The sequence below is a fragment of the Lichenostomus cassidix genome, chromosome Z, assembly GCF_008360975.1.
Source record: "Lichenostomus cassidix isolate B80296 chromosome Z, HeHo_3.0, whole genome shotgun sequence".
Taxonomy (NCBI): domain Eukaryota; kingdom Metazoa; phylum Chordata; class Aves; order Passeriformes; family Meliphagidae; genus Lichenostomus; species Lichenostomus cassidix.
The window spans coordinates 46,842,929-46,855,660 of record NC_139511.1 but is presented as its reverse complement, the minus strand read 5'-3'; the positions used below and the strand labels follow the sequence as shown (position 1 = coordinate 46,855,660).

The 12,732-nt window shown below is 37.7% G+C and overlaps 1 protein-coding gene across 5 annotated transcripts in view; it reads left to right on the top strand.

Annotated features, from left to right (window-relative positions):
- KDM4C (lysine demethylase 4C) overlaps nt 1-12,732 on the top strand; it is a 249,253-nt gene that overhangs the window by 223,231 nt on the left and 13,290 nt on the right. For all 5 annotated transcript variants that reach the window (XM_085043366.1, XM_085043368.1, XM_085043367.1 and 2 more), the window contains one exon: nt 2,057-2,227. In XM_085043366.1, coding sequence (XP_084899492.1) covers nt 2,057-2,227 — 171 coding nt within the window. The remainder of the gene's footprint in view (nt 1-2,056; nt 2,228-12,732) is intronic.

The following is a 12,732-nucleotide window of genomic DNA, read 5'->3' as shown; positions in this document are numbered from 1 at the left end:
GTATTGTTTCTTCAAATATTATAATTTGCCCTCCATCTTCTCTGAAGAGTTACGTCTTCTTTCAGAGAAGATTTAAACCTTTTAATAGTGCAATATCTCATTGGGTTTCTATAGTATAACACTTTTTCCATTATCTCAGAGAAATAAATCAATTACTTGTCTCTAGTTTACATCTGATCCACCTCTGCACCTGCCAAAAGCTTAATGGAATAAGATAAAAAATTGAAAGACCAATTAACATGTATGTTTACATATGTTTCAAGATTGAATAAAACACCCTCATGGGCATTTAATCACTCCTATAATAATACCAGTCAATTGCTATTTATGTAGTTAATTTTTATACTCAGTCTATCTGTAGACAGTTAAAATTAGGAAGAAATAATTCTATTATACATGTAATGGTTAAATAATTTGTGAGTATGCTCAGAACATTATTTCTAGGTAATCTGGGAAATGCTTTAGGAACATCATTGGGTTTTACTATCTGAGATGACCTCAACTAAATCCTCCAAATGTCTGTGACTGGCAGACCTCTGACACACAGAGATTTAGTGCACTGCCTATAAAAATGGCACAGAATATTTGTACTTGGTATGTCCTTAGTTTGCAGGAGCAGAGAGGTTTAAAAATTATAAATCTCATAAATAGGTTCAAGAAAGAAACCCCATAGTGACAAGAATTCAGCACAGAAACAGAAGTCTTCAAGTTTAGGGTGGGTTTTCCCTGTTCCCCAAAGCACTCACATTACTGCTAATACTTGACATCTAACTAAAAGAACAGATGCTGATTTTTATTCTCTTCACTATTAGTGATAAATTTCCTACAGTTGTAGGATTTTCCAGATTTTCATAAGACAATTTTATATTGACTATTGTATTGACTGAAGAATTCACTGCTTTTGAAGGTTTCAAAAGCAATCTTAGGAAATTTGATGATTACTTTAGTGTATATAGTGTATAAAAATATTCTTATGTACTTTATATAAACATTTCTAATAAGAAGTATTTCATCTGTCGATATTCCAGTGCACATGCATCTTACGTAAGTTAAAAAGTTCAACTGTTCAGGTTTAGCCAAACTCACAAATAGCTCACTCTTGCATAAAAAACTGGACCTTTGTGTGATTTTGAATAGTCAAGTTCCAAAGAAAGCAGTGCCTTCTGTTTTATTAGGATGAGAACATATTGTTTTTATATTTTCTGGTGAAGAAGGTTACTTTTAAAGTGGAAGGCCCATGGGGGTACAATAGTTGGGAACTGAGGTGGAGTAGTTGTCTGCATACTGTGAGTTTCTGAATGATTGCCTTCCTACAAGGTTCCATTCTTTTTGTATTTATAGAATCCAACAAGAATTATTGATGTAGAATTTTTGCATAGTTTAACAACCATGATAGTCTTCTGCTTGATATAATTAGCTCTGGATAATTACAAGTGAAAAGTGAAAAGAAAAATATGGTTATTGATATACAATGCAAATAACTGATGAAGACTGATCAATGCTGTTTAAAGTTTTAAAGCAAAAGTTTTGCACAATATGGTTAAAGAAGTTCCTCAGATATACTGCTGTAGACAGCTCTGGAAAGAGCTGTGTATGCATTTAGTTATTGCATCTCACTGAGCAAAATTTCATTCTATTTCATAGAATCATACAGAAATTCAGTACTTCAAAATCCCATCATTTAAAAAAACCCAAGACCATACTCTTGCTTCAACACACCTTATGTCTTTGGGAAAATTCTAAAAGTTATACTCCAAATAAAAATAACATATTTTTTAATGGGTATTATTGATCTAATGCAGAATAGTTTTAAGGCATCAGGTGCAAAAATATGCTGTGATTTCATATCCTTCGATGTCATTTATTTTCTCATAAGACGGAGACATTTTGTATGTAAAAAAGTTTACATTATCATGATTGAATGAAATTAATTTGGTTTGGAAGTTTTTATATTGAGTGGTATGCTATGATCAACCCTGTTTTTACACTGATAATTTTTTTACATAAGCTGGTATTTAAATTTACTTTTTCTTTTAAATTCTTCCTTTTTTTCAAGAGAGCCAAAACATGTGAGAAGGCCATTACAGTTGGGCAGACAGTCATCACAAAACACAGAAATACACGATACTATAGTTGCAGAGTCATAGGAATGACATCTCAGCTTTTCTATGAAGTCATGTTTGATGATGGCTCTTTCAGTCTGGATACTTTTCCTGAAGACATTGTAGTAAGTACTTTCTCAGATACCTATTACCATTTGTTTCCTTGGTTTTTGGTTTTGGGATGGGGATTTTTTTTGCTGAATTTGATTGTTTTTCTTTTGTAAATTAGAGTTGGAACCTCTTGAACTACTTCTTTTGACCTTGAGGAAGTAATATCTTAATATTCAGCTCATGTTTGTTACTTTAACTGCTGAGAATGATTATTTTCTAATGGGCTTCCAAGCCTTGGTTGTTCTAATTAGTCTTTGCCATTTTACCAAATGAATCAAGAGTAATCTTAGAAAATCTTTTAATTAAATAAGAAATATTTATTTAATAAAGGATATGAGAGAGGGAATTCCATATATCCCTTTCTCTCACTTAGAGATAACTTGTAAAAATTCCTTGCAGAATAGAAAACTTCTGTAATGTGAAGAATAGCTCTCAAGAATCTGTTCTAACAGCTTGTTTAGACTTCCTGATATTTAGTTTGTGAGATTACATTATTAATGATAAAAATCATCAGGGAGAAGATAGTAGTTTATCTATATGTAGTGTAGTTTATTACATTTTCAAAAAGTAACTGAGATTTTGATTTCCCTTATGCACTTATGTAAACTGCCATGTTTCTCATAACTGTTAGGGACCACATTGTGCACTTGGCACAAAATTTGCAATTGGAGAAAGATTCTGTTTCCCTCCGCCTTTGCAATTAATACATTGGATGTTACGCTTTGCGGTGTTCACTGAGTGCCCTTTGAACATCTTTCTCATGATGTGACTCTAATCCTTGTTTACCTTCATGATCCTCTGCGTCTATATTGTGCTAAGCCAGTACTTTTTGGTGTGCCTCTTACTAGTAATCTCTAAAAGTCAGAGCCCCCAGGGACCTCTGGTATGCAAAAGTGCTGCTTGTTGCAAGACCACTTTCCACTTTGCCCTGTTCTGTATGTAGAGGGGAAGAGCCTGGCTTACACAGTGGTGCCAGAGAATATTGGCTTTGCATCTGAAGGGATACAACTCCTAGGAGTGCTAGGTATTTTTCTCCTGTGGAAGTCTCTGAGCTCTTCTGCTTTCTGGAGGCCTAATATTTTCTTGAAAGTAGCATTAACTGACAGATATGTCAGTGGAAATGTTATTGGTGTTCTTAGAAGCATCTTAGTTATTGAAAGGTCTAGTGCTTTTTGAAAATATGGTATTTGAAAGGATACATTTCAGATCAGTGTATGGGGATTGAGCTGTTTACCTCCCACTGGTCTGAATAGAAGTCAGTCAGCAAATCTCCCTTACATGTCTTTGAAAATTTATCCTTTAATGCAAAACACTCCAAAAGGCTCCATTAATGATCAAAGACATTCTTATTTAGGATGATCAAGATATTAAGTAAATGGGGCTGTATGTTATTAGAAACCCCTCTTTTGTGAATGCCTGCATCAAGGATCTGGCAAGGCAAAGACAAGGATTTGCTTGTTGTCCTAGTGGGGGAGTCTGATTGAGAGCTAAGAATAAATGTAATCAGGTCTGGATATGCCTCAGTGCTTCTCAGATAGTGGATGAACAACATATAATTGTTTGATGGAAGCACCAAAAGAATTTCACATTCCTTAGAGAAATCTTGTTGTGTTTTCATTAGATAATATACCTGCAGCAGTTACTGGAACTGAAAAAAAAAAGTTTTTTCTTCTTCTCAGACTAAAACTTACTAATCCATGCAATGTGCGTATCAGGTGTTAGTGCCGCTGGGGGGACTTATTCACCAAATCTGGTGTGAAAGCAATGTTGCTGCCTATTGAAGAACTTATTTTTCTAATCTGTTTTCACTTTTCAACTAGCTCACAAAGATAGCAGGAGCTTTTTGCTCTTCCAGTATGTGCTGAATTCACTACATAATTTCAGCTCAGCTCACAATAGATCAGAATTCCAGTGTTCAGACAAAGTGATTTATTTTTAAGGAGGAAAATAGGGAGCACGGAAAGTTCAGTCTCGAAATTTTGTGAAACTTTGCATTCAGTAAGAACCAAATCAGGGTATACATTATTCCCATTTGTATTCTCTTGATTTGTGTTAGCGTTTACAAAATATATTAGGTGGGGAGTTTTTAAGTGTGTTAGCTCTCGATACATATTTAGATTTTTAATTTCAATGTTATTTATTGCTTTGGTGTTATACCCGATTTCTTAGACTAATCGCTCCGCAATTACCAGGTTTAAACCTATGAGTTAGCTGTTTGATACGCTAACCAATCCATTTCCCTTCAACCAAGAAGGTGTAAGAAGTGTAAAGAAGTATATGGGTACAATATCTTCCTGGAAGCAACAGGAGGACAAATTTCTCTTGTAATTTAGGGGAAGACTACAGTAAGGGGGATAATACGTGATATCTTAAAGGACATGAAATGACAGCTTAAGCAGTTAGTTTAACGATGCATGCACACAACTAGGGCATGCAAGTACTTCAGTCCTGAGTAGCTGCTACCAGCAGGGAGCATGTATGTGTGTCACTTGCTATTTCTTGAAGTATTAATGCTCCGTAACTTGTCAAACAGCCCCTAGCTCAGCACCATGAACAGTACTGGTCTGCCTGGTAGGCGTTGGTTCACAGATTATATATCAGAAAATTTTTCAGTTCTTTGCAAAGCCTGATAATTTAGTGAGGGTGTCCCACAATTCCTTTTTCTTTTTTTTTTTTTTTTCTGTTGATACATGATGGACATATCTGCACTGGCATATCTTAGCATTTTGGTAGAAATGAATATTCTGGGTTATATAGCTAGAAGATTTATTTGTTTCTGTATATATTGTGGCTGTCACTATGCCTTATATACATATATGTGTAAGATAGGATGAAGTTGTTCCCACATTACCTTATCAAAATCACAGCAGAGCAGGAAGGCTTTGCTGTATACATATTGGGGGGAGATAGATACCACCATATTATATTGATTGCCAGGAAGAAAACAATTTTTCTGGAGTAACATCCAGCTGGCAGCTGGTTATCAGTGGTACTCCCCAGGGCTCAGTACTGGGGCCAGTTCTGTTTAGTACCTTCACTGATGACCTGGACAACAGGATCAAATGAACTCTTGGTCATTTTGCCAAGAGGATACCAAGTTGGGTGGGAATGTTTATCTTCTGGAGGGTAGGAAGGCTCTACAGAGGGATCTGGACAGGCTGGATCAATGGGCCAAGGCTTTGTGTCTGCATGCTTTGAGTGAAGCATGCTTTGAGTCTGTCAAGAGGTCTGATTACAGGAGAGCTGAGCACACACCTGAAGTGGTAAACATCCTTCCAGGCACTTTCTCCATTAGGTGCCCTGGTTCTTCAGTGATCAGTTTACAGAGAATTCTTTGATATCATAGTTTCACCTTGTGGTTATCAAGAAAACTAAGTTAAAAAAATGAGTGTAATTGCTACCATGACATGACCACACTATGTTTTAGTTTTGTAATAAGTATATAAATGTTAGTGTTATCCATTGAGAAGGTAACATTGGTCTGTGGGTATTCATGACCACAACCAAAAATATGAACTGTACTTATTAAAAATCTATAAATCTAATAACATTGTATTAACATGGTATCTTATGGAACGCTGCTGTAATTATTCCTTAAAAGCAAGAGTACCTTAAATGTTGATGAAGTATGTTTGGAAGGACAACTGATCCTATATTCAGGAGTTATGGTAATTTTCTGAGGTTCTGATAAAATCCAGAAAGTTTCCTCTTTAAAAATTATATATTAGTTCAGATTAGGACATCCAGCTGCCAAAAGCAGGAATGAGAAATTATTTTTCGCAGAATCATATAGGTAAGAAAATATTTTTAAATTATTGAGTCTAGCCATTAACCTAACACTGCTGAGGCCACCACTAAACCATATCCATAAGCACCACATCGGCATGTTTTTTAACTGCAACCACCTCTTCCCTGGGCAGCTCGTCCCAGTGCTTGATAAGCCTTTTGATGAAATTTTTCCTCATTTCCAATCTAAACCTCTTCTAGGGCAACCTGAGGCCATTTTTTCACATCCTATCACTTGCTGCCTAGTGCAAGAGGCTGACCCCCACCTGGCTACAACCTCCTTTCAGGCAGTTGTAGAGAGTGATAAGGTCCCCCTGAGCTTCCTTTTCTCCAGGTTAAACAACCCCAACTCCCTCAGCTGCTCCTCACAGGACTTATGCTCCAGAGCCTTCCCAGCTTCCTTACCTTCTCTGGGTATGCTCCAGCACCTCCATCTCCTTCTTGGAGTGAGGGACCCAGAACTGAACACAGGATTCAAGGTGTGACCTCACTAGTGCTGAGTACAGGGGGACAATCCCTGCCCTGCTCCTGCTGGCCACACTGTTGCTGATCCAGGCCAGGATGCCATTGGCTTTCTACAAACCTGGAATGCTGCCTGAGGTTGTTGTGACCCAGCACTTAGCTTTGTTGAAGTTCACACCACTGGCCTTGACCCATCAATCCAGCCTATCCAGATCCCTCTGCAGAACTTTCGTACTCTCCAGCAGATAAACATTCCCACCCAACTTGGTATCCTCTTGGCAAAAGGACCAAGAGTTCATTTGATCCTGTTGTCCAGGTCATCAGTAAAGGTACTAAACAGAACTGGCCCCAGTACTGAGCCCTGGGGAATACCACTGATAACCAGCTGCCAGCTGGATGTTACTCCATCCACCACTCTCTGGGCCCAGCCTTCCAGATGGATTTTTACCCAGTGACCTGTGGCTCTGTTCAAGCCATGGAAACCAGGGGGATGTTGTGTAAAATGCCATCAAAGGCTTTACCAAAGTCCAGGTAAACAACATATTTTCCCTCATCCAGTAAGTGTGTCACCCTGTCACAGAAGGAGATCCTGTTGGTCAAGCAGCACCTGTCTCCTACAAACCCCTGCTGTCTGGGCCTCAATTGTCTTGTTGTCCTGCACATGCTGTGTGATGACACTCAGGCTCATCTGCCCCAGGAGTTTCCCTGGCACTGAGGGAAAATGCCACTTTCCCTGGCACTCAGGCTGACAGGCCTGTAGTTCAGTGAGTTCACCTTCTGACCCAGCTTGAAGATGGGTGTAGCATTTGTCAACCTTCATTCAACTGGGCCCTCCCCATTTAGCCTGAAGTGCTGGTAAGTACTACAGTTTGGCTCAGCAAGCTCGTTTACCAGCTCCGTCAGTGCCCCTGGGTAGATCCCACCCAGTTCCATAGACTTGTGAGTGTGTAAGTGGTGTAGCAGGTTGCTGACCATTTCCTCTTGGATTATGGGAGCTTCATTCTGCTCCCCATCACTGTCTTCCAGCTCAGGGGACTGGTTCTCGTAGAGCAACTGGTCTTGCTATTAAAGGCTGAGGCAAAGAAGGCAGTAAGTACCTCAGCCCTTTCCTCATTCTTTGTCACTATGTTTCCCCACAGGATCCAATAAAGGATGGAGACTCTTTTTAGCCCTCCTTTTTTGTGAATGTGTTTATAGAAATGTTTTTCATTTTCTTTTATGGCAGCAGACAGATTAAATTCTTGCTGGGCTTTGGCCCTTCCAATTTTCTCCCTGCATAACCTCACAATATCCTTGTAGTCCTCCTGAGCTGGCTGGCTCTTCTTCCAAAGGTGGTAAACTCTCCTTTTTTTCCTGAGGTCCAGCTAGAGCCCTCTATTCAAAGATAATTTCAATTCATTTTTGCATGAGTCATGTTGTGCCATGCAAGATTTTCCTTGATTTTTCTTTATTGACTGCCAGACATTTTTAGTGGATTCCACCTTATCTTGAGAAAAATTCAAGCATGAAAAAAACACCACCAAGCAGTGTATTTTTTAATATATCAACAGTGATACCTGAATCCTTAACAGAATTTTTTTTACACTTATTGAAAGTACTTTTTTCCATAGTGGACCCAAGAAAGCCCTCAGTGTGAAGAGAAAATGAGGAGATTAAACTCTTTTCTTTCTGTATCTATCAATACTTTGAATTTTCCCCTGTCAGGAGAGGGAGGAACAGGGCTATTGAGAGCTCTGACAACAAAAGTACTTCACTGAAATTATCACAAAGTCTGCAATTCTTAAAGTGTGCACCTAGCCTTATAGCATCCACAACTTTTTTCAGTGAGGGACTTCTTTGCAATCGTCTACTGTCCCAGGCAACACATGCTCACTTCATGTTCTACAAAATCATGAAATAAAGGTTTTGACATCTCATGATCCACAGTCTATTGTATACCCATATACTGTATACCCATATACTCTATACGCTGTGTGTATAAAGCTGCCAGTTATCCTGTCTGTTTTGATGATCATGGACTTACTGAGATTTTGAGTGATCCTTCCTGGCCTAGACATCTGGCAGGGGTTCGAAACTGCATAGGCATTTATAATCTTAGTAATTACCTGAGATAAGGTGAACTAATTGGGGTAAATTACAGGTGAAGGAGTCAGGCTGAATACAGATTGTCCCAAGAATGGTATTATTAGACAAATGAGAGGACAGATTTACTTCATGCTGCTTTGAGATGCAGAACAAATGGGATTTAGCTGGACAGTTCTTCAAAAATTATTTCCTCCAGGCCAGCTAAAGGGAATATTAGCAGAAAACCGTTATGTGCCATTATCTTGGTGTACTTTTTACATGTGCAGGTTGAAAAAGGTAGCTCACTTTTGAGAGCTGTGAGTGTCAGTGCTCAGGATGTAGTTTCAAGAAAAAAATCCTACTTGTTTTCAGGAACTTCTCTCTCATGACTTTGTCTGTGACAACTGACTTTTCAGTGGTACAGGAAGTGTGTGCCTGCAGATGCGACACTCAGTCAGCTTCTCAGGATCTCTTATGTTAACACATTTACTACTGCTTTTGAAAAACCATACTGCTTGAAGAACAGACATTTGGAAATACTGGGCTAGCACTTAAGTTTTGAGAGCCCATTTAGTGTCCTCTATCAAAAAGAATAGAAGTTTTGATTCTAGCCCTAGTAATTCCCAAGGGATGCTGTGTTCTTTTGCAACTCTGTCCGACAAAGAAGACTTACATTGCTGTTCCTCTATCAACCTTGTCTGGCATTATAAATTATTAAACTCCTGACTAGTTTCCAGCATTTTTTCCTAGTAATTTCTCTTCTGTATACCTTTCACTCTTCATGTTGTCTGACAACTCTTTTCTGCTTGTCTGCCTGTTCAAATCAAAGTTTTAAATAGTAGTGCTTACCTGCCTCTTTGTATCTGTGAATGATCCACTACACTGCTGGCATACAATAATAGCTTATTGTTCAAGTTCTATTATAATGGCATGTAAATCTGTAAAAATTGGTAAGACTTTTAGAACAGTTGAATTTGCACACTTTCTGGGCAATCTACAGATTTTGGTTGAACTCCAGTATCACCATCAGCAGCAATTTCTGATAATGTGAAACAGGAAAGTAATGCATTTCCAAAGGCAGCAAGAGGCTCCTGTATTTGGTATAAACTTATTCAAAAAGAGAATTGTTTGTGTGATGTGGGAAAAGAGACATAGTTAATTATAATAGGTTTAGCAACTTTCTAAAAATTTTCTTAAGTGTAACATTGAATCTATAAATTGAATAATGTGCAGTTCATGTTGGACTGGTACAATTGTTTTTTACAGTAATACAAAATTGCTGTGTAATTGAACTTACTACTCAGCAAGTTGTATGATGTGATCATTGACGAGCAATTCTGAAAAATTTTGGAAAACAAATTTGAGATCTGCATGACATGTCTCGGAAAAGACTTAGGTTTCTGTTCCTAGTTTGATAGATTTATGGAAACTGTGTAGGATTTTGCATTCTTTTTCTGTGAAATATTCCAATATGTTAAATATTTGTATATGTTTTGAAGAATCTACTTTGAGTTTGTATGAACAGGCAAAACTTATTTTAAAACATATTTGTAGTTGTGAACTTTAGCACTAGATTTGCAAGTGCTTATACAAAGAATGCTATGATTTTTACATGGGAATAATTGTCTGCAGCTTCTGAATACTAACACAAATTAATTCCTGTTTTTAAAACTGTGGTCTTAATAAGTTAAAATCAAGCTGTTTCAAAAGCAAATACAGAGTTCTAAGGCTGAGGAATGGAGAGTTTTATCCCACTGTTTAACTCTTGAAGCTACAAAGCATTAACAGATGCAATAGTCTATTTTTAATCTAAAACTTGTTGTACAGTATTATAATTGCATTGATTTAAGTGTGTTACTTTCACCTTACTCCATTATGCAGAACAGGAATAATTTTCCTGTGGGTCTTGCTTTTTTGTTTCCTATTACAACAGAAAGAAAGGCAACTTAGTAGATAAGCATAAATAAAAAGAATATAGCACAGGTTATAGGCAAATTAAAGCCTCATATATAAGAATTATGTCCATACCATTTCCTTGTAGAATAGCCTTTTCACTTTATGATGGAATGCTTTATGGATCCTTATCAATAATGATGTTAGATGAGTTGAAGTAATGCCTCACAGCTCAGCAGGAGAAACAAAATGGAAGATATTTCATTACTTTGCAGTTCATGATAAGATGGGTGACTTTGCAGTGAAGCAGGTGAGAGACAGAAATATATCACAGTGTTTCTTGTGTTTGCAAAGGGAGTGTATGTCCTTGTCCAGGACCACAATGAGTACAACTGTGATGAGCTTGGAATTGCACAGGTACTATTGAGATGAGATGGGACTGCTGGGATTGGGATAGGAGCGTTATTTCACCTCCCACCTCTTTTCTGAGGTAATCCAGGAATTGTAGGATTTTTTTAATCTGTTAATTTACACTGTCGTTGTGCAGAAGCATATTATTTCCAGACTTATCAGGGGACAGCAGAGGAATTATTGGAAGACTTGCATTTTCCTTCATGTATGTGTTGCATCCTGAGGAAGGGGCAGGAGCAGCAGATGAGCTGGTCTTTTTACCCTTCTGACTGTAATTGATTTACTGGGAGCCCGTATACAGGTGGGCAGGATACAAGGCAGTAGTGTAGCATTCAGTCTCATCTGACTTTAATGTAAGCATAAGCTAGGATTTTCTGTTGCACTACTGAAGGCTTGTTCCTCATAGCAAACCAGACATCCTCATGTCCTTGGCAACTTCAGCTTCCTACTGCTGACACTCAGTTTTGTGCTGTAACAGTATATTGTACCCCTTGGAGTTCTTTCTATATGTACCTCATTGTGATGCCCAGTACCACTCTCGACATCCTAAATTGCATTCTGCAATGTGGGTTTGAATTGTCTTCTGGGCGATTCTGTGTCTGTCAATTAGCATTATGCATGAATTTGTGCTATTAATACTTTGCTGAAAGGCAATGCTATGGTTAAAACAGTAACTTTATAAGCTGGATAGAAAGTAAGAAATTATTAGATTTATTTGAGAATGTCCAATTTGTATTCAGTTTTCTTTTGTAAAAGCATATATTCACTTTGTAGGAGAACATTCAGTAGTATTTTAAAGACAACATATTATACATAAATTGAAAGTATTTTTATACTCACATTCACTGATTCAAGGCTAAATTTGTTGAATTACAGTAACTGTTCTAATCTGGTGATTTCACTGAATTTATACCAATTCAAACCCGGAATTGCACTCCTGGAAATCAGGCCTTCTCTTTCAAATGCTAATGTACTGTGTAAACTGCTGTTCTGTTTAGATAAAATTCTGACTGTGTCAAATTAGCTACCACTCCTTTTCATTCAAATTGTCTTGGAACATATGAAACCTAATTTTGTGTTTCTAAAAATTTTCATCAACTAGTGTATACTGTCAGCTTCTGAAAGAAAACCGCAGTTTGACAATCTGTTGAGATCAGTGGTTGTTTCAGAGAGTTTCCACAATTTGTTTCTCCACTTGCACTTTAGTGGTGTTGGTAGATATATTTAGTGTCTGCAGTTGCAGTGTGGTATTTGTCTGTATGGCCAGCTTTTCTAAATGGGAGGCATTGGTTGTAATCATGTCAGTCATGCTCCTTATGAAACAATCACTGGTGAGCAGGATGGTGGAAGCTTAATCTCTAGCACTCATGTTGAAAATTAGTATCAGCTGAAGGAATGTAGGCAGAGAAGACAATTTGCATTAAGTTCTTTTGCAGAATGGCCTTGGAGACGCCACTTCCTGACATTGTGGCCACCCTGTGCTTGCTTCTGCACTCCTTCTTGTCAAACTATCTTCAGCTGGTTTCTGTCGGTACAGGGAATGCTGTCTCATGATGAGTACCCTAGCAGCAATGAGGTAGGGTAATGAATTTAACTCAGGTCCTAATTTAAGAGGAAAACTTTGAAGCAGTTCCTGCAGTTGAACTGGAATAGCCATTAGGACCATTGCTGTGCAAAGCCAAAATAACCAGGCCTGGATTTTTTCCTACTTCTTCATGTTTAAGCCCAGGAACTAGAAACCCAGTTGAAGTCTTATTGGTGAAAATCAGATGTATTTAGTGTGTTTTGTCTGTGTTGTGAGAAGGTACTGTTAATTTTGTGATTAACACAAGAATACTCATTTGCTTTAAGTTGAAATGAATGTACTATGAATTCAGTTTGCTGTAAAATTAATTTTGGTTTC